Here is a 24,530-nt window from a genome sequence, read left to right as displayed (position 1 = left end):
CTTATTTTTATACTATCTTATAGTCTATTAAGGTGTACAATAGCATTATGCCTAAACTATGTATATATACCTTTAAAATAACTTTATTGCTAAAAAATGTTAACATCATCAGAGCCTTCAGGAAGTCGAGCTGTAATCTTTTTGCAATAGCAACATCAAAGATCACAGATCACGATGATACATATAATAATGAAAAAGTCTGAAATATTGGGAGAGTTACCACAATGTGACAGACACAAGTGAGCAAATGCTGCTGAGAAAATGGTGCGAATAGACTTGCTCAACACAGGGTTGTCACAGACCTTCAATCTGTTAAAAAAAAATGCATTGTCTATGAAGTACAATAAAATGAGGTGTGCCTGTACCTGTAATCCACACGTGACACTGTTACTATGCTCTGCCCAAAGCACAGAGTCCATTCAGGCTGATGTAAAGTATCAATGGTAAGACGTTAGGGTCCTCCCTGCTGGCAGCTTTCACGGATGATTGCATTCTCTCCAGGTTAATGTCAGTTGCGGCAAACAGACGCTGCACGATCCCAAACTTTTCTCTATCTTTCAGAGGAGCCAAAGCTGGGTCTTCAAGATCAGACACACCATCATGAGACAGAGCACGGAGCTAAAATGACACATGTAAACAAATTCACCAAAAAACATTATAGAAAGTCCACATCATCGGATAATAACATTAGCACTTCTAGCTAATTATGGGGAAAAAAACTAGTTGTTTAAATTCTCCAAGTAGAACAGGGAAAACCCTTGAGCTGTAACAGGATATATCTGGCTCAGGCAAGGACCTCAGGCCTGACTTTACCCACTTTGCCTGGAGTCATCTGTTGTTCAGTCGCTCAGTCGTGTCCGACTCTTTGCAGCCCCGTGGACTGCAGCACGCAAAAGCCTCCCTGTCCATCACCAACTCCCAGAGCTTGCTCAAACTCATGTCCATCAAGTCGGTGATGCCATCCAACCATCTCGTTCTCTGTCATCCCCTTCTCCTGCCTTCAATCTTTCCCAGCATCAGGGTCTTTTCCAATGAGTCAGTTCCTTGCTTCAGGTGGCCAAAGTATTGGAGCTTCAGCATCAGTCCTTCCAATGAGTATTCAGGGTTGATTTCCTTTAAGATTGACTGGTTTGATCTCCTTACTGTCCAAGTAGTCCTCTGACTGAACCCCTCCTCTCTGTATTCTACCTTCTATTGGATCCATTAACTCCAGTAGATTAGAAAGGTCAGAATGTAACTTTCTCATACACAGTGCATAAAGTTTGTTTTTTTACTTTAATTCAAGTATTAGAATTTCCTATGTATATTTGCATAAACTCCTCAAAGGTAGGTACCATAGTTTACTTACTGATGCCCTCTGTCTCAACCTCCCTCTTCCTTCCACCTGTGATATCCTTCCTCCAGAGTTCCCATAGAACTTTCCTTCTCATCTCTGAGTTGTCAGCTGAAATGCCACATAACGGGTCTTTCCTACCCCTCTCTCCATTGATTGACTCACTACTCCCACCTCCCAGTCACTATTACATTATCTTATTGTCTTCATATACTTACTGTATCTGACATTATCTTCTTGCTATTCCCTGTTTGCTCTGTGTATTAAAACCTAAGTTGTCCAGAAGAACAGGGACCTTGTCCAGCATGCTCACCTTATACCCCACCTGGAACACAGACCCTCACTTCTTCAGAGAGGTCACATCAGACGCTGCTCTAATTGCTACTGCTCAAAACATTGGAACCTTTGCTTTTAGGGTCTTGAGCAGTGCCTCTCATACATTTGTTTTTAGTCTGTAGTAATTACAAATTTGCCAGTAGATATGAATTTTAGATCAAATTAGTAATGAGAGTAAAATTTTAAATGAAGTAAGCCTTATAAAGTATGCATGAATTTTAACTGAATCTGAAGGGAATCCAAAAGAATTCCAGACATGTCCTGAGCACTGACAGCCTTACTAAAAGAAACATGCAGCTCACCCCAGTGGCTGAAGGATGGCACTTATTTGCATATAAACCTACTTGTGTGTCTGTTATCAAAACCAGCCTTACAAATCCATACACCTTGTAGATTCATCCAGTGTAACCAGAGGCTTCCCTTACCATGTGGCCCAGAGAGTGGATCTGGGCCACTCTCATTGGTCTACTCTCATTTAAGCATGACCACATCTGGTGACATAAGAATGAGCTCCACTGGCGAAGGCTGAAGCCTGCCAACAGCACAGTTCGCTGTGTCCTGGGTCTGGTGGAAAAGTGCCCAACAAAACTCTGCCTGCCTCTCTGAGCATCTGCCAACCCCAGGCACCCAGAGGCACTAGAGACTACAGTCACACCTGAAGGAGTGGAGGTGTGAAATTAACATTCTCTCTAGATGATTATAAACTCACCTTCTTACCATTTCTTTCACCAGTTTGCAAAGGTATGAGTGTATTTGACACTGTTCTTTTAAAAGCCTTTCAGAAAGCCTCTCAAACTTACTCTGGCCACCAGACAAGTCAGGAATGCAGGTAGATTTTTGTACCTTGCTCTAAGTAAATCCCTATAAAAAATGTAAGATACCCAAGTTCCCTCAGGAGGCAGGAGCTTTGCCGTCTTAAGAAATGTTATTACGATATCTAGGGGAGTTATATGAAGACACTCAGGAAGGTCTTTAAGAAAAATTACTTGTTTATATTCAGCAGCCCCACAAAAGTAAACAAATGACTCTCTGCTGTGCTAGAACTCCAAGTGCATCCTAAGAGCTACTCCTAGAACACCAGCAGCTGAATTCTGGTGGATGTGATGTGGGATCAAATCCTAGAGCAGACCTGCAGGGAAGATGACCACCAAGTGTGAGTTGGTTGGGAGAGGGAGTTAGCTAATGTGGTCTTGGTAGTATTTTCTTTTTGTATATACTTCCTGAATGCAGCTGATGGCTTTGTAAATACATGGTAAGGGCTGACCTAGGAAATACTAAATATTCAGTTTCTATGAAAGGGAGCTAAGCTATGAAATCAAAACTACTGTCATTGCAGATTATTAGATACTGATACATATCATTTCCATAACTGAACTGCACCATCAGCATTTACCCTCAGCTGGCTGCAGGACAATCTCATGCTGGTTCATTTTCAAGTAGTTCAGTTTTTGTGGTCAAAGTACAAGAACACAGCATTCCTCTGGGTGGTGAGGATCTGCTTTCAGTTGTGAATGACATCTAAACTGCTCCTTGGAATGATGCCTTGCTGCAGTTTCCACAGGTCTTTGCTACACAAAGATGCACCAAAGGCAATAACCCACCATGCTGACAAGTTCCCAGGGCAGATGAGTAACAAACTGCAGGGTCCTATGTAGGCAGTCTACCCCAACACCTGCTTTACAGACCTGGCTGCAGAGCTCCGGGCTTTAGTTCTTTGGGTCTAAACAGCATGCTGGCATCAGCCCATAGGAACCAGGCCTCAAAATAAGTAACCAGGTATGCTTTGCTTGTCTGCCCCAGGCTGAGCAACACCTGCAGAAGCCACATTAGAGGAGCTGCCCCGGCCTGTCGATGGTTCCTTCTGTTAATGACCCAATTTGTAATTTAAAAAGGAAAACTTAACCCTGACTTTCAGGGCTAAGCTCATCATTACTTAACTCTTACTCCTGCCATGACATTTCCCGAGGGCAAGAAGCTAAGGGTCCTCTTGAATACCTCCCTGTTGAATTCAAAGCTGAATCAGACTGGTCCAGCCATAGAACTGGCATGGCAAATAATATGGTGGCAGGCCCCTTCCCTGCAACAAGCCTTGGCCAAAATTCTCTCCAAGAAATGCCGAAATCATGAGACCTGGAGTACAAGACAAGGTTCGAGTCCTAGCCCTGCTAGAAGTTCTCCAGATAACTCCTTTCCCTCTGAGCTTTGGTCTTCCTATGTGTGTGTGATGTAGGCAGGGTATAAAAGAATGTGAGGTTAGTGATAGCTGTTTTAACCTATTGTGAAGGGCTATTGTGGATGAGAAAGCCTAACAAGTTTTATCAGCTGCTGGGTATTCATCTCCCCCTCATTTCCCTGTTCCTACCCACCCCAGGTCCCCTCGGGGAGGGTTCTTACCAGGTGGTACAGCGGAGGGATAATCTGGAGCTTACAGCAAGTGCCCAGCAAAGCTGCTGCATTATCTGGCATTTCTGCAGGAGAAAGAGAGAATCAGTCACTGCCCAAAGAAAGCATACACGGAAGCAGAGCCAACCCCTGGGTTGTACCTAACTTAGATGTCCTCTGCCAGCCGGATATGCTCAGTTATTGTAGAATAAATGAACAAAGAGGGCTACAAAAGCTGCACAGTCTTTTACAGAATAGATGTAGGGACCAGGTAACCAGCTCTGTGTTCACTGGAGGATATTTCTTGCATGTAATTCTCCAATCAGAAAGAACTGTACAGACTCAGGGAAAAATGAGTCAGCACGGAAAGGTAGAAAGAACCTGGGATTTAGTGACAAAAGAGCTATGTTTCACCCCACTAAATATTTGGGGAGTGATCTTTGGTATACCTCTCCTAGCATGTTTCCTCATTTGAGTACTGTAGATGTGGGGTTTTTTTGTTTTTGTTTCCCAGGCTGCACCAGAAGGGTCCTTCCCAGCCCCAGGAACAGGGAATCCAGATCAGTGTTATTCCAAACTGGTTTTAAATACCTCCCAGGATAGAACAGATGAGATTGCTAGAAGGACCCAATCCCTTGGGATACAACATTTGAGCTGAAAAGGCAAAAGAGAAGAGTCATCTGCTCCATCATCTGGCCCAGGGAACACTCCTGAACTCCTCCATCTCCTGCGTTAATTAGCAGCCTTATTTATAAAGGGCAGGGTGCTGCTTAGGCTGGAACCCAGCAGAGGACAATGAAACATGGCTTATTCCCAGGAGAGGAAGGCTTCTGGGTGGATGGGGCAGCCCTGAAGATACAATCCTACCAGTGAACCCCCTGCTAAGTCACTTCAATCGTGTCCGACTCTGTGCGACCCCATAGACGGCAGCCCACCAGGCTCCCCCGTCCCTGGGATTCTCCAGGCAAGAACACTGGAGTGGGTTGCCGTTTCCTTCTCCAATGCATGAAAGTGAAAAGTGAAGTCGCTCAGTTGTGTCCGAATCTTCATGATCCCATGGACTGCAGCCCACCAGGCTCCTCCGTCCATGGGATTCTCCAGGCAAGAGTACTGGAGTGGGGTGCCATTGCCTTCTCCGAGTGAACCCCCTAAACTGCATTTAAAGTGTGCTCTCATCTCCAGAGAGTTTCCACCATTTTCAACAAATCCTCAAGGAGGCCGATTCCAAGTCAGGAAGATGAAGATGGTCAATACATGAAGCCTTGCCTTGTGGAAAGACCCCCACAGCTGTGAAGGGCAGGAACACAGTCACATGGAACGTGAGGTCCTGGCTGAGCTACTGTCACGGTCATCTACCTGTTCATGTTTCCATCGCCTCACTTTTCAGGTGATTCCTGTAATCATCATCATCCCTTATTCCTGGAAATACTTTATTTCCGTGTTACTCAGTGGTCATTTCCTACCCTGAACCTGGCTGAGGACATAGGGATGAAGAAATAGCATCTGCTTTGCAGAGTTTGACTGAAGCAACTCAGCACTTAGGCCCTCGTGTCCAATTCTTTGCAACCCTGTGGACTGTAGCCTGCCAGGCTCCTCTGCCCATGAGATTCTCCAGGCAACAATACTGGAGTGGGTTGCCATACCCTTCTCCAGGGGATCTTCCTGACCCAAGGATTGAACCCACATCTCTTGGGTCTCCCACACTGGCAGGTAGGTTCTTTACCACCAGCACCACGTGAGAAGCAAGCCTACCATCTGATTTTACGACTACTTCCCTTGATTAATTCCCTTGAGGGTGGGGATGTTGATTTTTCTCCTACCTCAGCATCTGGCAGTGCCTGAAACACAGTAGAGGCTTCTTCAGTTGTTTCTGGAATTGAAATGACTTTTGATCTTTCATATTCTAAGTATTTAACAGATGAGACCTGGGAAGTTCATGCTAAGGTCACAGAATGGTGGAGAAGGTGTTCCAGGAGACCAGCCAGATGCTGAGACTGCAGTGCTTTAAACAAGGACAAGGAGGCAGGTCCAAGACAGCACCATGGGAAGATCCAGAACTCACCACCTCCCACAAACAGACTGAATCTACAGCAGCACATTGAAGAGTTTCCTCTGGAAAAAACCCAAACTGCCTGAGTGACTCCCTACACATCAGGTGAACTAGGAAGAAAACCCCCCGACAGCAGGGAGGAGAGGCAGAGCACAATCTCCCTGTAAACCGCACTTCTGGTGCCACGACCCACACACAGGAAGGGACTCAAAACCCGAGCTTCTCTCTGTGGTGGAGGGTCTGAACCCCACCCTTTATGCTCTATCTGCCTCATTCCAGGGTGCTGACATCTGCTGGAAAGGAACTTGTGATTTTTGTGACTGCCACCCAGATGGCATTTCCAGGTCACCAGGCTCTGGCTCGTGGGATTTACACTTGTGGTCTATATATATTTATATACTTTGAAAGCTGCTGCCTGAAGGTCTGGCCTCTAACCAGCCTGAATCTGGGTGCTGACTGAGCCCCTCTCTGAGACACTGACAGGTGTTGACAAACCCTCAACTCTGGGGAGCCACTAAAAATAAGCTGCTTGAACAATCACAGAGGTTTGAGAAACAACAGAGAGCTAGGGCAAGGTTGAACAATAAGGTTCTTTCTTACAAAAGACCACTCCCTCAAGACTGTGAGAGGTGACTGTTTTATGCGTGGAAACAAACACAGAAAATCAAGGAAAATGAAGAAACAGAGAAAAATGTCCCAAACAGAACAAGATAAAAATCTCAAAAAAGGTCCTGAATGAAAAGAATATAAGTGATTTACCTACTAAAGGGTTCAAAAAGCAGCTTTATGATCATAAAGCGGTTTAACAAGCTTGGAAGAACAGATGAACACTGTGAGAACTTCAACAAAGAAACGGAAAATAGGAAAATACCAAATATTAAGTCACAGAAACGAAGAATTCAATACCTGAACCAAAACAGACACTAGAGGAAGTAGAAGACAAGATCACTGAACTCAAAGGACAAAGCAGTGGAATTCACCCAATCAGAGCAGCATCTTTTCGCGAACACGGCTTAAAAAACTATGCTACACCATCTAGCAAACCAACATTTGCACTATAGGGATACCAGAAGAAGAAAAAGGGCTGAAAACTCTCCGAACGTGGGGAAGGCAAACACTCAGATCCAGGAGACCCAGGCCACATTAAAATGTCAAAACTTAAAAGACGAGGAGAGAATCTTGAAAGCAGCGAGAGAAAAGCAGTTACAAGGGAACCCCTCCACATGGCTATCAGCAGATTAGGTTTTTCAGTAGAAACTTTGCAACCTAGAAGGCAGTGGTATGATATAGTGAAAGTACTGAAAGAAGAAAACACTTGCAACCAAGAATATTCTACCTGATAAAGCTGTCATTCAGAACTGAAGGGGAGAGAACTTTCCAGACAAGCAAAAACTGAAGGAATTCATCACTAGACCAACCTTGCAAGACAAGTTGAAGGAACCTGTTTAAGCTGTAATGAAAGAGTACTAATTAGTAATAAGAAAACATATGAAAATAAATCTCACTGGTAAAGGTAAATATATAGTAAAATTCATAATAATCTAATGTTGTAAGGGTAAATTAATCACCTACAAAACTAGTATGAGGTTAAATGACAAAAGCAGTAAAAATATAATAATTTCTTAAGGGATATGCAAGATAAAAAGACACGATTTGTGACATCAAAACCATAAAATGGCAGGAGAGGAAAGTAAAAATGTAGAGCTTTAGGATGTGTTTAAACTTAAGTTGTTCCCAACATAGTATGTATAACAGTCTAAGTTGGCATGTAATCCTCAGGGTAACCACAAAAAAAAATGAGAAAGGAATCTAAGCATATCACTACAGAAAATCAAGTCACAGAGGAGGAGAGCAAGAGAAGAAAGGAACAGAAGAACTGCCAAAGAGTCACTAAATAATTAACAAAATGGCAGTGAGTACATATCTGTCAGTAATCACTTTAAATGTAATTGTCTTTTGATTGGAGAATTTAGTAGAGTTGCTGAATGGATAAATTAAAAAAAAAAAAAAACATTATACTGCCTGTGGGAGACTCATTTCAGATATGAGGACATACACAGACTGAAAACAAAAGGGAAGGAAAGATAGTCCATGCAAACCAAAAGAAAATTAGGGTTAATAGGCCATCTGTATATCATAAACAGACTTTAATTAGAGAGACAAAGAAGAGCACTACGCAATGATAAAGGGGTCAAGCCAACAGGAGGATATAACACTTCAACAGTTTACACATCTGGCATAGCATCACCTTTTGGCTCAGCGGTAAAGAATCTGCAGGTTCAATTCCTGGGTCAGGAAGATCCCCTGGAGAAATGGCACTCCACTCCAGTATTCTTGCCTGGAAAATCCCATGGACAGAGGAGCCTGGTGGGCTACAGCCCACGGGCTTGCAAAATAGTCAAATGCAGCTGAGCACACACGCATGCATGTGCGTAGGAGCACCTGAATACATAAGAAAACAGGCCTAAAAAGAGAAGTGGGCAGCAGTACAGTAATAGCAGGGGACTTTAATACTCCACTTTCATCAATGGCTAGATCATCCAGACAGAAAACCAATAAGGAAAGAATGGCTCAAAAATACCTTTAGACAAATGGAAATACAGCACATCAAATTTTATGTGATATAGCAAAGGCAGTTCTAAGAGGACAGCTCACAGCAATAAGTGGTACCTCAGGAAACAAGAAAAATCTCAAACAACCTAACTTTATACCTCAAAATGAACAAATTAAACCCAGAGTTAGTAGAGAGAAGGACATCACTAAGATCAGGGTGGAAATTAAAAACAGACTAATAGTTTTTTAAAAAAATCAATGAAATGAATAGCTAGTTCTTTGAAAAGATAAATTAACAAACATTCGGTTAGATTTGCCAAGAAAAAGAGATGCCTCAAATAAAATCATAAATGAAAGTGTAGATGTTACAACCGATTCCCCAGAAATACAAGAGATCATAAGAGAGTACTATGGACAACCTAGAAGAATGAATAAACTCCTAAAAACATACCACTTGCCAGCACTGAATCAGAAAGAAATAGAAAATCTGAAAAGACTGATTTCCACTAGGTAGACTGAAATCAGTGTAATCAAAAACCTCCCAACATACAGAAGTCAAGGTAAATTGTGAAGGAAAGGCTTCTCAAAAGCCAGAGAACTCTGGCCTGTAGATCAGCTCCTGATAGAATGCCTGTTTTTAGACTCTCTTATATAATGATTAACATTGGGGGAAAGGTCTCTAGTGGAGTTCCACAGGGCTCTCATCTTGTATCCTATCCCAGTCAAAACATTTACCCATGACATGGAATAAGATATAGAGCATACATTCATTGGCATATGGAGCTGGAAGAGGCATTTGCTCTCGTTATTCAAAAACTGAAGATTCCTGGGCTTTTGTTCCAGGGCGATGCTAAGGAGGAACTCTTGAAATGTATCAGGAATTCAACGTCCACCTTGAAAAGTTGCAGGGACTAAGACTGGGCTAGTTTGTCAGCTCTTGCCTCTCTAAGAAGTAAAGTCCAGCTTCCGGGACTTCCCTGGTGGTCCTATGGCTCAGATTCCAAACTCCCAATGCAGGTGACCCAGGTTAAATCCCTGGTCAGGGAACTAAGGATCTTATGCCTCAACTAAAGATCTTATATGCTGCAGCAAAGACCCGGTGCAGACAGATTCCTCATACAGGAAGACCTCGTTCTGGTACCACAGACCCTCTGGCATGCTGCATTCCTCTGGGTGGGAGTTGGTACAGAAGTGTAGGGTGGGCTCCACAGCTCACTAGTAACTGGATGGCCAGGATGGGTGTGGAGCTTGTTAAGGTGCTGGGCTCAGCATCCTGGTGCTTTGGGATGCTCTTTGCAGCCTCCCTGCCCTCATGGCCACGATGCTGCACTCAGGATAGGGCCATAAGTTTGCAAAGAGGAACGAGAGGATGAGAAGGACCAAAACACCAGGGGAGATAGCAGTTGCCAAATGATGCCTGGCAATGCTGAGTTGCAGTGGCTTTCAAGTGTGAATCACAGGCTGTCTGGGGAAGTGGTTTCCTGTCTGGGGGAGGGGGTGTGCCTGCAGACAGCCCTCCCTGGGAGAGGAAAGAAAGTCCTCTCCAAGAGAGTGGAGGAGGCTAGCAGCAAGTCCATGACTTCATGGCAGTCCTGTAAACTCTCCTGCTTATCTTCCCTGCACTGCTTGAAAAGGTGGGAACCTTATGTACCAAATCTCCCATACAGTAAGCAAAGCAATTTCAAGGCAAGTGCATTTCTTCCCTTTTTTTTTTTTTTTTTTTTTTGATCCATACCTGCTAGCGCACTGACCAAGAAGTAGGCTGTAGAGAAGAGTTTCTGGTTGTGGACCACATCCTCTGAGCCCGGATGCTCGCCCTGCACACTGTACCCCGCCAGCCGCAGGAAGGTCGTGAGGTTGTGCTTCTGTGACAGCTTCAGCTCCCCCAGAGCCACCAGTGAGGGTGACAGGCTGCTGACTATGTCATCACACTGTGGGATGAGGTTGGGGGGTGGTTGGGGAGAGAGAGATGTAGTAAAGCCAGAGGTGAAGCTGGGCACAACCCAGCCTCTGCCTTTAGGACATACAACCCTCACAGTGAGCTGGACATGCTAATTCACTTCCGTCATGTCTAACTCTTTGCGACCCTGTGGACTGTAGCCCACCAGGCTCCTCTGTTCATGGGATTCTCCAGGTAGTAATACTGGAGTTGGTTGCCAGGCCCTCCCCTCCAGGGGATCTTCCCAACCCAGGGCTCAAACCCGTGTCTCTTGTCTCCTGCATTGACAGGTGGCTTCCTTACCAGTGTCCCCAAATATAGGTCCACCCAGAGCTTCACAGTAAGACCCTATTTGAAGTTCTTGCAGATGTAGTTAAGGTAAATCGCAAGATCACCCTAGATTGGAGTGGACCCAAAATCCAGTGGTGGGTGTCCATTAAGAGACAGAAAAGGAGACTCGAGCAATGTGGCCACAAGCAAAGGGATGCCAGGAGCCCCCCAGAGCTGGAGCAGGCACACAAGGATTCTCTGCTAGAGTCTGTGGGAAGCAAAGCCCTGATGACACCTTGACTTTAGACCTGTGGCCTCCAGAACTGTAAGGAAATACATTGCCATTTGTGGTAACTTGTCACAGCAACACTAGGAAATTAATACACCCTTCTACTCTGCACCTCAGCTACCCTTCTACAGTTAGAAAACTAAGGGGGCTGGGACTAGGAACAAAAGAAGCTTTAAGATTAAAAGGAGGTGAAGAAATTTCAAACACAATTTTACCCCAGCTCAAGGTCTCTTATTGCAAGAGACCTAGCCCAGATTGAAGTGTCTCCAGTCTTACCACTTGTTCCAGGACCACCAGTAATTCTTCATCCAACAGGACCACCTGGAGGACGTCATTCAGAGCTGTCTGTTGCTGCTTGGGCAACTCCATGAAGGGATGGAAATTCCTCTCTAAGAGCAGAGTGGCTGTGAACACACCAGAGCACACCAGGTCTCATGACTTACCCCAGAACTAGGGCCAGCAACTCAGGCTTTTCAGAGAGAACTGTCCTCTGTTCTTTCATAGACACTTCCAGCTGCACAGTCAATAGTGGAACTCAGAAATAAAGAGTGTTAAATACCACCCTGTGTGTTTTTCACTAACCAGACTATTAAAGGAAGAAAGGAGGAGGGAAGGAAAGGGAGGACAGGGAGACAGAAAAGAGGGAAGCCAAGTTTTGTCTCAGACTTTTTCCTGATGACTCATTAAACAGTAATTAAGTCTAATCAATTTCCTGAAAAAGTCATTTGCAATCATTATTAATCAAGTCTAAATTACCAAATATCAGTGAAGACTTTTATAAAGCTTCAGAGCCACACAAATTCCAAAATGCATTATTTTTCATATCTTCACAATGCACTGCAGATTTTGTATCCTTTAACATGAAATGCATGCTTTTCAGTTCAGTTCAGTCGCTCAGTCGTGTCCAACTTTTTGCGACCCCATGAACTGCAGCACGCCAGGCCTCCCTGTCCATCACCAACTCCTGGAGTTCACCCAAACCCATGTCCAATGAGTCGGTTATGCCATCTAGCCATCTCATATTCTGTCGTCCCCTTCTCCTCCTGCCCTCAATCTTTCCCAGCATCAGGGTCTTTTCAAAGGAGTCAGCTCTCTGCATCAGGTGGCCAAAGTATTGGAGTTTCAGCTTCAGCATCAGTCCTTCCAATGAACACCCAGGATTGATTTCCTTTAGGATGGACTGGTTGGATCTCTTTGCAGTCCAAGGGACTCTCAAGAGTCTTCTCCAACACCACAGTTCAAAAGCATCAATTCCTCTGTGCTCAGCTTTCTTTATGGTCCAACTCTCACATCCATACATGAACACAGGAAAAACCATAGCCTTGACTAGACGGACCTTTGTTGGCAAAGTAACGTCTCTGCTTTTGAATATGCTGTCTAGGTTGGTCATAACTTTCCTTCCAAGGAGTAAGCATCTTTTAATTTCAAGGCTGAAGTCACCATCTGCAGTGATTTTGGAGCCCAGAAAAATAAAGTCTGCCACTGTTTCCCCATCCATTTGCATGAAGTGATGGGACCGGATGCCATGATCTTCGTTTTCTGAATGTTGAGCTTTAAGCCAACTTTTTCACTCTCCTTTTTTACTTTCATCAAGAGACTCTTTAGTTCTTCTTCAGTTTCTGCCGTAAGGGTGGTATCATCTGCATACCTGAGGTTATTGATATTTCTGGCAATCTTGATTCCAGCTTTTGCTTCTTCCAGCCCAGCCTTTCTCATGATGTACTCTGCTTTTCAAGGGGCTGGCATAATTTTCATTAGGCAAACACAAGATAGCCACTTTCCCCATTCTTCTTTACCTGTCCTGGAGAATGGGTTAGAACCCCAGCTGGATCACTCAACACCCTCTTCAGGATGACTGAGCTTCTCCCCTTAGAAACTTCCTTTTTTAAGACAGTCAGAAGCTTCTAGTAACTTAAGCCCAGTGGGAATTTGAAAACAAGATTTGATAACCTGAAGCTTCCATATACAGGGATGGATAGCAATACATAAATGCACCACCTCTGCTGATGTCAAATTCCAACAACAGTTATACTGAAAAACTGCCCTATAACCCAATTTGGACTGCCCCGGCCTGGATAGAAATGCTGTCCTGGCTGCTCTAGAGTTTAAGGGCACAGAAGCGGGCCCCCACCCTATTCCCACCTAAACCACCCAGCCTCCTTACTCCCCCCCAGGCTGGCAGGGTAGACTAATGGGAAAGGAAATTATAAGAAAGCTCATCCTGTCTTGTCACTTCCCTGCAGTGCATGCAGTTAAGGCTGCAGTGGTTCTAATCGTAAGTGGCAGCTGAAAATCACACCCAAATATCAGGAGGAGGCCTGCAGCCCTGGCATTAGATAGGAAAGCCTTAACAGTGGGCCTTCACTGCCAATTCGGTAAATACTGACATTTTTGCTAAAGAAACAAAAGCATCTATCTTCTGGTTTGGGACTCGCTGAAGCCCCACTGATGAGTCTCTATTTTTACCCTCCAAGCCAGAGATTCTGAGCTGCTCCTAGCTGTCTTCAGTAAAGTGGAAGTGAAAGTCGCTGTTACTCAATTATTCATTTCTCTTTTTCCTTGCCCATCTCCTTTTCTACCATATACTGTACTCCTACTAATTCCCACCCTACTCCCCCACAAAAACTTTTTAAAACACAAAGTGCTGTGGAGAGCAAAGGAACTGCTGCAGGCACGTCACACGTCCTGCCCTCCTCGTCGCTGGATGCCTCGGCAACATACGGCTTCATGCCACGCGGATATGGGCCTCCAAGAGAGCATTTTATTTTGCAGTGCTGACAAAGCATTGCTTATCTTGGCGATGAAGCCTGGAATAAATGAAACAGATGCAAAACTTGGGTTCTCTCTCCTCGCTGCTGACTAGCTCTTCTTGGTAGTCAGCAAGACTACCATGGTTCAAATGAAAGAAAATACTAGGCCCCTGACTCTTGCCCTCCTCAGCCTCCCACTGCTTCCTTAAAACAGACCAAGACCAGAGGTTCCCTAAGATCTGACCAAGGTGGGTCCTGCTGAGAACCAGAACTGACTCAAGCACCATCTTCTCTGTTCTCAGATGTTTTCCATGAATCTCTGGGGAATCAGCCCTCCTGAAGGGCACACCACTTCTAGGGGCAGAGCGGTCAACTGCCCATCACCTCACCATGCCCCATCCTGTGACAGTACCTTGTTTTAAAACACTCAGTGGCTTATCCTGGGCAGACAGCCCTTGCCCGGCATCCGGCACGTCCCAGAACACAAACTCTCGGAAGGGCAGGGGGTCCAGCAAGACAGAGTTGCTTCTCATTTTCTGCTCAAAGCCACCATGCTTCCCTTGTAGGAGGCAGAATTCTGTAATGGAGGAGAAAAGGACAAGCCAGGCAGAAGGGTCAGCCTCACTGACACATCCCAATCCCAGCTTTACCTAAGTCAAGAGGGCAGGGAGGTACATCCATCCTCTTCCCCATAAGCCCACTTCGTACATGTTAAGCTGTTTGACCAAAGTTCAGCCACTTCCTACAAATGCCAGAGAAATGGTCATTCCTAACATAAGGCTCTCTGAACAGGCAGGAAGCAATCTTCCAATTATCAGAAGTATTTCCTTAGCCTGAGTGGAACAAACCAACTCCAACAAACAACTCATGATATATAAGTGAGGAAATTTGAATTTGATTGATAAATCTGATCTGACTGAACTGATATTACAGAATTATTGACAATATATTTAGGTGCACAAGTGATTACATGGCTCCTGGAGAGTCAATTTTTCTTCATTAACAAGTAGTAAAGTTTTTACTGCAATTATATGAATGAAACTTATATAGAGTGGGAAAATCCAGACACAAAAGAATATATTCTACATGAATCCATATGAAGGAAAATTAGTCTTTTTAAAAGCCTTATCTTTTAGGGATGTTTCCATATTTATAAACAAAAATATATAATGCCTATGATTTGCTTCAAAACAATTTGAGTAGGGATGCAGGGAGGTGGGGAACTTATAGATGAAACATGAATTGTCCAAGTTAATGAAGCTGGATGGTAGTAGGTACATAGGGTTCATTATCTTATTATCTGTACTTCTGAACATGTGTGTAATTTCCCAAAATAAAAAGTTTTTTAAAATAATAGAAATGCTCCTTAAATACTTTCACATTTGAGAGCCCAACTAGGGTAACTAAGTTGTAGGTAAAATGCAATGGTGTGTTCTTGCTAAGCAAAAACAGTGTGTGAACTTAAGAATGAGGATTCTCTTTCTGACCCACCTGTTAAGAATAATGAAAATTAAAAACAACAAATGAGACCCAATTAATCTTAAAAGCTTTTGCACAGCGAAGAAAATCATAAACAAAATGAAAAGACAACCCTCAGAATGGGAGAAAATATTTGCAAATGAAGTCACCAACAAAGAATCTCCAAAACACAGACAGCTCAACGCAGCTCAGTAACAACAACAAAATGACCCAATCAAAAAATAGGCAGGAGATCTAAATAGACATTTATCCAAAGAAGACATACAGATGGCCAGTAGGCAAGTGAAAGATGTTCACCATCACTGATTATTAGAGATGCAAATCAAAACTATAATGAGACATCACCTCACACTGGTCCGAGTAGTCATCATCAAAAAATCTACAAATAATAAATGCACAGGAGTGTGTGGAGAAAAGGGAGCCCTTCTACACTGTTGGTGGGAATGTAAATTGGTACAACCATTATGGAGGTTCCTTAAAAAAGTAAAAATAAAACTACCATAAGATCGAGCAGTCCCACTCCCGGCCACATAGCAAGAGAAAACCGTAATTTGAGTAGATACAGGCACCCTCACACTATCTACAATAGTCAAGACATGGAAGCAACCTAAATGTCCATCAGCTGAGGAACAGAGAACGATGTAGTACATATGCACAAAGGAGTATTTCTCAGGCGTTAACAATAAAATAATGCCGTTTGCAGCGGCATGAATGGACCTAGAGACTGTCATACTGAGCGAAGTCAGAGAAAGAGAAATACTGACAAGTGAAGTCAGAGGAAGACATATATGATAATTTGCTTATATGTAAAATCTTTTAAAATGGTACAAATGAACTTATTTACAAAACATAAATAGAGTTACAGATACAGAAAATTTTACGGTTAACGGGAGAAAACGGTGGGAGGGGATAAACTGGAAGATTGGGATCGGCATATGGTAATTACTATATATAAAACAGGTAACTAATAAGAACCCACTCTATATCACAGGTAACTCTACTCAATACTCTGTCATGACATATATGGGAAAGGAATCTAAAAAAAGAATGGATTTATGTATAATTGAATCACTTTGTTGTACACCTGAAACTTAACATGGTAAATCAACTACACTCAAATAAAAATTTAAAATGAATACATATACACATAAACAGAGGGAAAATGTTTTTAACAAAATCCTATTCTCAGGGAGTGCAGGTCTCAGTAGATCATGGATGGGAGCAGGAATCTGCTTATTAGAAAGCACCTGAAGCTAACACAACATTGTAGACCAGCTGCACTTCAATAAAACATTTTAAAAATGCACATTCTTTTCATGCTTCTATTTAATAATCTGTGTACAGGCTACGGAATGAGAATGTGGCTGAGCCTAGTACTTGCATGACATGTAGAAGGTGTGAGTATTAACACATTTTGAACTGGTGTGGGCATTAATGACATCCATAAGACAGGATAGTCGTCAAATGACAAATGAAACAGGCTTTCACTTACTCACTCAACCTACCCACACTCCTGGGCATCCAGGATGCCCCCGGCTCACTCCACCCTCTACACCAGGCACCAAGGTGGGCAAGTGTGAACTGACCCCCAGGTCATGCTCTCCAAGAACAAGCACCACAACCATTAACACAGCCTCAAATGCTGCCCAGAGCCCTGTGGGCCCAGCTGTATTTGGGGAGTCCACAGCCCCAGCAGTGCTCTTCCTTTACACGCACACAGCTCCTTTGAGGGCAATACCAACTCCTTCACTCGGCAGCATCGGACATGCTGCACAGAGCCAGAGATTCAAAAGGACTACAACCGAGGCTTTGACAGTGAGCGAGATACAAGTGGGAAAGGTGGAGGGGGTCACTGAAGCCAGACTGGCAGGTGCCGAGAAAGAACCAGTGGATGGAGAAAGAACTTCTTGCATGAAGTGGTGACTAAGTAGCCCCCTGAAGCCTGGTAGGAAGTAGCTGGGCCAAGAAGGGAGCACTCTCCAAACAAAGGCTCACAATAAGCAAGAGTGGAGAGTTCCGAGACAGTAGGTTAACAACTCTGGAGGCGTTGGAGAGGAACGGGAAGGCTGGACACAACGTGGCTAGGAGTGCAGACTTTAGCTGAGGACAGAGCGCCTCAGAAGGGCATTCAAGCAGGTGAGTGAAATGACCAAACATATATTTTTAAATAATCACATTAGCTACACTGCTAAAATGGGGAAGATTCGAAGCAGAGGAGCCAGATAAAAACCTGTGATGGGAACAGGGCAGGGGATGTTGATACCAGCCTCTGGACCTGCAGAGAAGTGCACAGACCCAGTAGGGTGGAAAGCACAGGTTCTCATCCACATGTGCCCAGTAAATTCATGCTGACATTGCTATATTTAAAATGCGTAACCAACAAGGACCTACTATATAGCACAGAGAACTCTGCTCAATATTATGTGGCAGGCTGGGTGGGAAGAAAGTTTGGGGGAGAATGGATACATACACGTGTATGTCTGTGTCCCTTTGCTGTCCACCTGAAACTATCACGACATTGTTAATTGGCTATACCCTAATACAAGATAAAAAGTTTTTTAAAAAAATAGTTCATGCTGAAAGGACACTGGTAAATGCTTAATTCTACAAAGCAAAGACTAAAATTCAAGACGAGAACATGATGTTTCTGACTGGCCACATAAGAGGGGAGCTGTTGCCAAAGAGAGGGGTCATGGCTGAAGTAACCCCTTGGCAAAGACGGGCCCACTGATGCCTCCCCCAAAGGACACAGAGGGAGTAAGCTCCTGGCAAAGTTTCAAAAGACAGGAGGGTTGTCAAATGTACTCACACCCTGAAGGTGGGAGGAGAGATCAGACAGCCTCTTTAAGGTCAGAGCAGCGCCTGCAGGGCTGTTTATGAAACCAGATTAGAATGTTGTGCAGGAAGAGCAACAAAAAACACAGATGGGAAAAATAAGCAGAACTGGCTTAAAAATCAGTGAGTGGCACAGAACAAGAGCCTGACCAACACGCTGCACAGGCAGGGCAGGCGGCGGGAGAAGGCTGGGGTATAAGAAGTGAGCCTGAGGAACCCTGAGAACTCCCCACGGCACCTCTGCTCAGCAGCACAAAGAGGAGTTTATTTTCAAGACAGAGGAAGCAAGCCAAGATGAAAGGCTTGAAAATGGAAATGCAAACAGGAGAGCTTCCCCAGGCAAACTGTCTTTCCAACCCCATCTGAGGAAAGAAAAACCCCCTGTCGGGTGGCCACCAACAGGGCAGAGCATGGACACCTCCTCAGAGGAACAGGGAGGGGCTCCCAAGGGTCCCCAAACCAAAGGGTTCTCAGAACCCTCATGGACATCCTCCATGAAGGCCAAGCTTCCAAAAGGCCTGACAAAAGTGACACCCCCACCACCAGTCCATCTGCACGGGATAACCAAGGCCTCAGTGGCCAGGGCTGGAGTCACACAAGCCCCTGAGGGCCCCTGTGGTGACATGGCATATCACACGCTGGTAACAAAAGCTGAAAAGTGAAAGTGAAAGTCACTCAGTCCTGTCCAACTCTTTGCCGCTGGATGCCGTAAACTATACAGTCCATGGAATTCTCCAGGCCAGAATTCTGGAGTGGGTAGTCTCCCTTCTCCAGGGGATCTTCCCAACTCAGGGATTGAACCCAGGTCTCCCACACTACAGGCAGAGCCACAAGGGAAGCCCAAGAATACTGGGGTGGGTAGCCTATCTCTTCTCCAGCGAATCTTCCCCACCCAAGAATCAAACCGGGGTCTCCTGCATTTCAGGCAGATTCTTTACCGACTAAGCTAAGAGGGAAGCCCTATAAGAAAAGCCGAAGGGAGAACTTAATCTAATGAGGCAGTGTGTTCAGTGGACAGAGTCCTTCAAACAGAAAGAACAGAATAATAATCATGTCTGGGATGACACAGACATGGACCTACATTGGAACCACGGACCTAAAGGATGTCGATCACAATTCTTGGTATTCCTGGTACCCCGTGCATCCCTGACCAACCCCTGGACCAGCTTCCTACAACTGGCAGCCTCACTTTTCGTCACCCCCCTGAAACACAGAATGCTCCGTGTGTGAAAGAGGGAGGCTCAGTGACAGTGCCCCATGCGCCTCACATGCCCACTTGTCTACCGTCCCATCAGGACAGTCAGCGATCTGAGAGCCCGTGGAAGCTGAACCGTGATTCCTCAAGTGGCCGAGTGAGGGCTGAAGCCTGAGTCCCGGCAGAACCCCTCATCCCTGGCCTGGTCCCCCCACCGGACAGAAAACAACCCGGGGAGGGCAGGAGGCAGCCGTGGATGTGCACGGCCCGTCCGAGCACACCCTCCCTGCGCTCTCACCATGGAAAACTGAAAGTGCATGAGGATGGCGAGAGTCGTGCAGAGGGGCTCCACACAGACACTGAGCAGCCGTGGCCGCCCCCGTCACCTCCACCCTCACACTCACGCCGCGCTCCCCACCATGTCTGAAGCAAGCCACAGTTTCTTTTCACCTGTGAGGAGGTCACTGTAAATCTCTAAAAACTAAGACGACTCTTCATAAACAAAGCTACAATAATATGACCATACCTTAAAAAGTTAATTATTTATGATATTACATATATTCACTTCTGTCCTCAAGAAGCAGTTTTCCTGGGCTCCCACAACCTCTTGGAAAGAGTGTTAAGGGAAGAGCCCTGAGCACCTAAGAGCGTCAGTCGCACCAGCTACTAAAGCCTTATTTTCTTCAAGTGACACAGTGAACTTCCAGCTTTGAACACACTGCTGATCAGACAGCAAGGTCAAATACAGCCTTTGGGGCTTCATGCTGGGGGAAGGGAGGTAAGATAATTAGGATGATGACAGTATTATAATAGCTAAGGTGAGTACTTAATAAGCCACCAATGTTCCAGGCACTTCACACACCTCATCTAACTTGCTCTTCACGGCAGCCCTGTGGGGAATGTCTTTCCTCTCGCAGACATAGGAAGCCGAAGCTCATCAGGCTTCAGCTAGCTGCCTGAGACCTCACAGGACCCCATGGCACTCGGGCTGATGGCCCGGTCTACTCCAACACAGAGCTCACGTTCTTCCAACACAGAGCTCACGTTCTTCCCTCTGTGCCCTGTATGTGAAACACACGCCCCATGTGGACATCCTGCACCAACACCCTCCGACCACGCCCTGCCATCTCACTTGCCGTGGGACATCCCCCGACTCTTCTGATAGCTCTTTCCTCTCATCCCCAGAGAAGCAGGGGATCCTCTACAAGACGAGCCTCAGGGTAAAATGGGGTATCCCTCCTCGATGACTCAACCCACCTCCAGAGCCCCGAGCTGAGGCACACTCACCGAACTGGCCGTCCGCCCTCACGTACAGCTCGATGACGCCGTAGGCAATGGTGGTGGGAGCTGGGATCTCCAGCACCACGGTGCTGTCCTTGATGATGCTCCCATCCTCCATCGCTGACACCTGCAGAAGGGTGCATGCTCCCACCTGTGTGCTCAGGCTCCCCCAGCCTTCTCCTGCCTCCCATGTAGCCAGCCTAGGCCCTGTGCCCAAGAAGTGCTGGGAAAATGCCCTCAGAACTGGGGGGAAAGGAGAACCAGCCAGCAGGGGCCAGGATTTAATCCTTGTCGGCTTCATGATGTCCTACACATATTCTAAAGTCAGTGGCCAACCTGTAGCACAAAGGCAAGAATCCAGAGTTTGAGAGACAGTAAAGTTAGGTCTGTGGTGCTGAGTAAAGAAGATAAGTCAACTTCCCATTTCTCTCATGGAGGATTATGGAAACAACTTTGAAATCCTAAGAAAATCATCAATAGTAAGAGTCTGACTAGCAGAACCTAGCTGAGAGCAAGATCCCCTGAGCATGTTCTCCCAGACCAGGTATGTGACACACTGTGCCATCAGATAAAACTGGGGAGAGGCTGGAAGGAAGGGGCACAAGGAGGAGGGAAGGATGGCCAGGAAATGCCGAGTCAGTAGCAAAGCTCTCTCCTTCAGACCCTGTCACAAATCTGACTTGCCCACCATGGCCTGGGGAGGATGAGAAGCGGCTCAGATGCTAGAGATCAGAGGCCTTTATAGCAACCTGATCCTGGTCAGAGTGTGACGACTACCAACCTCCGGACACCCCAGCAGGCTCCAGGCCTTTGGTGGGGGTCACTGTGGACAGAATACTGGCAGGGCCAGCTAAAGCCATCTCCCATCAGACCTCATCACTCTGTCCAGCCTGCCCACCCCAGGGAGAGTCCAGCTCCAAACCTGAATCTCCATCTCCTTCTAAATATAATATTACTGGGTCTTCTGGTATAATTTGAAAGTTACCCCAAGAAGTAAACTTCTAAGAGCAGAATATTAGGCACTATAGAGGGGAGGCAGTTTGGGGTGACAGCCTCCTGTTCAGTTCCACTGAAGCTCAGGGATCAGCTTGGTAGGACCGTACCTTAATCCAGAAACATCTGTTTATATATATTAAAGACACATGTGCTGATCTTTACCTTTCCTAACTCAATCCACTGGGGATTTAAGGCAGCTAATCTCAAAATCATCATTTCTGAAACTTTGATTCTTAGGGGCTCTAGGAGTTATCTGTGCGCTGGCCTCGCCAGTGGTCATTTGATCCATTTTTTGAAGGGGGAATGCACCTGATTCACCCCGGTATGCCAGTCTAAGCATCCCATTGTTCTGGTCTTGGGTCTGCTTCAGGAATGGGCATGGCCCAAGATGGTCCAGGGCCTGCCTTCCTGTCCTGAAGCACTCTTTCCACTAGGGATGGGGTGGGATGAAAGCCAGGAGCTGCCACCCCACAGGCTTATGTGAGAGGGACTCCACCTTCAGGGAAGGCAGCTCACCAGCTTCTCAAGTCCTGGATCCAGCAGTGACTGAATAAAGTAAAGTGAAGTCAAGTCACTCAGTCATGTCTGACTCTGCAACCTCATGGACTGCAGCCTACCAGGCTCCTCCGTCCATGTGATTCTCCAGGCAAGAGTACTGGAGTGGGTTGCTATTTCCTTCTCCAGGGGATCTTCCTGACCCAGGGATCAAACCCAGGTCTCCCACATTGTAGGCAGATGCTTCACCGTCTGAGCCACCAGGGAAGTCTCCTAGATCACTCCAAATGTTTCAGTTACAGGAGCCAATCAGTTCTTCCTCGTTTAAACCAATTTGACTTGGATTTCTGTGAACTGCCTACGAGAGTCCTGATGAATGAAGACCCCACTCCCAGGGGGCCCGGCGCCTCCTGGGCCAGGCGCGCACCTGCACAGTCTTGGTCTGGATCCCCACCATGCCACCACACTTCTCCTCGATCTGGACGTGCTCAGATATCACGCACTTCTGCGTGGTCACGATCTTCTGCGTCAGGACACACAGGACCGCGTTCTTCCTCTCCAGCACCTGCTGCAGTACCGGGTTCTTCAGGTTGATTGTTCTGAAAAAAGAAAAGGACCGTGAATGGGCTCGGGGAGGTGGATGCAGCGTGAACTCTCGCTTCTTGCACGGCTGGCAGGTGAGGAGCAAACAGGTGACAGCCAGCATCCGTTATTTCCTGGTGCTGAGAGGGGGCCAGCTCATCCAGAGAGGCAGAAACCAAAGTCTCCTGAGGCCACCTCAGAGCTGCCAGGCCTCCAGAGAAAGGCTGGCACCGCAGGGATGGGGTTCCTGTCAAACAGCCATGCTGACTGTCACAGAGAAAGAAAGACACCCAACAAGTACAGGAGCTGCAATCCACCTGCTCACACCCTGGGAACTCCACTTTGTCATTTAACCAGAGGCCAAGGGACCATCACAGGCATGGGCAATAAATACAGGGTGACTGGAGGCAGCAGGGGTGGGCATGCTGACCAGTGCTTCTCACAGAAGAGAAGGGGACAGGCTTGAGGTACATATAACAAGGGGAAAATTGGATTTTAATTTTAAAAGTATTTTTTAATCTGTCTGTCCAGGAAGGATATGCAATCTCTTAGAAGGGATTTTAGAAGGGCTTCTCAGTTCAGTAGTAAAGAATCTGCCTGCCAGTGCACAGGGCACAGGAGACGTGAGTTTGATCCCTGGGTCAGGAAGATCCCCTGGAGGAGTAAATTGCAGCTCACTCCAGTATTCTTGCCTAGAGAATCCATTGGATTCTCAAGGAGCCTATTGAGCTACAGTCCACGAGGTCGCAAAAAGTCGGACACTACTGAAGAGACTGCACACACATGCAGAAGGGATTTTACATCATTTTACAGATGGGGAACTGAGCCCAGTAAGGTGTGGCCTGCCCAGGTTTCCCAGCAGAGACTTGGGGCTCCCAGGTGGCTACTCTGGGGAATTTCAAAAACAAGGTCAATTCCCATCTATAGAAGATGATGTGCTGATTAGAAGCAAACGCTGCAGCGCCCACTCTGGAAGTCCTGTTCAATGCTATGAGTCTACGGGGTGGACAGGAAGAAAACCAGGTTAGAGTTAGTGGCAGCACAGGAACAATTAGTGTTCACCCTGTGCTTTTCAAACAGTCCAAGGTGAGTTACCTTCAAAAGCTTGGCCCCATCGCCATCCATGCCGTGGCTGTCGTCCCACACCCCGGCAGACGCAGCTTCTCCAGGCTTCAGAAAGCATCCCCAGAATGGAGGCAAGTAGCTGGAAAGACCCTATCTCCATGGGCTGGAAATAACCCATATCCATCAACAGATGAACGGATACCTCAGTGTGGTCCATGCATACAATGGGACATTATTCAACCACAGAAAGGAACAAAGCTGACGTGCTATAACATGAACGAACCTTGAAGACATTACGCTGAATGAAAGAAGCCAGGTACAAAAGGAGAAATACTGGATGATATTACACATATCAAATATTTAGATCAGGCAAATTCTCAGTCACAGAAAGTAGATTTAAGGTTATCAGGGGCTGGGCAAGAGAGAATGGGGGAGGGGAGTTCTTGTTTGATGGCTACAGAGTGTTTTTGTAGGGTGATGAGAAAGTTCTAGAAATGGATAGTGGTGATGACTGCATGACAGTGTGAAGGTACTTAAACCACTGAACTATGCACCTAAAAATGGTTAAAATGATGAAATTTATGTTATATTTTATCACAATAAAAAAAAGTAAAGACATGTCCATCGGCAGATGAATGGATAAAAATGTGGCACATATATACAATGGAATGTTACTCAGCCATAAAAAAGGACAGAACTG

General features: G+C 45.7%; 1 protein-coding gene across 1 annotated transcript in view; it reads right to left on the bottom strand.

The window, feature by feature from the left end:
• Window positions 1-390: 390 nt before the first annotated feature.
• GSDME (gasdermin E) overlaps window positions 391-24,530 on the bottom strand; it is a 60,942-nt gene continuing 36,802 nt past the window's right edge. Inside the window, exons 3-9 of the mRNA XM_068973266.1 lie at window positions 22,611-22,782; window positions 20,699-20,819; window positions 14,315-14,479; window positions 11,429-11,556; window positions 10,390-10,585; window positions 4,064-4,137; window positions 391-618 (exon numbers count right to left, since the gene is read on the bottom strand). Of these exons, the coding sequence (XP_068829367.1) occupies window positions 391-618; window positions 4,064-4,137; window positions 10,390-10,585; window positions 11,429-11,556; window positions 14,315-14,479; window positions 20,699-20,819; window positions 22,611-22,782 (1,084 nt within the window). The remainder of the gene's footprint in view (window positions 619-4,063; window positions 4,138-10,389; window positions 10,586-11,428; window positions 11,557-14,314; window positions 14,480-20,698; window positions 20,820-22,610; window positions 22,783-24,530) is intronic.

Source organism: Capricornis sumatraensis, chromosome 5, assembly GCF_032405125.1.
Source record: "Capricornis sumatraensis isolate serow.1 chromosome 5, serow.2, whole genome shotgun sequence".
NCBI classification, from domain to species: Eukaryota; Metazoa; Chordata; class Mammalia; order Artiodactyla; family Bovidae; genus Capricornis; species Capricornis sumatraensis.
Note: the sequence above shows the minus strand (reverse complement) of the source record. Positions and strands in the feature narration are given on the sequence as shown.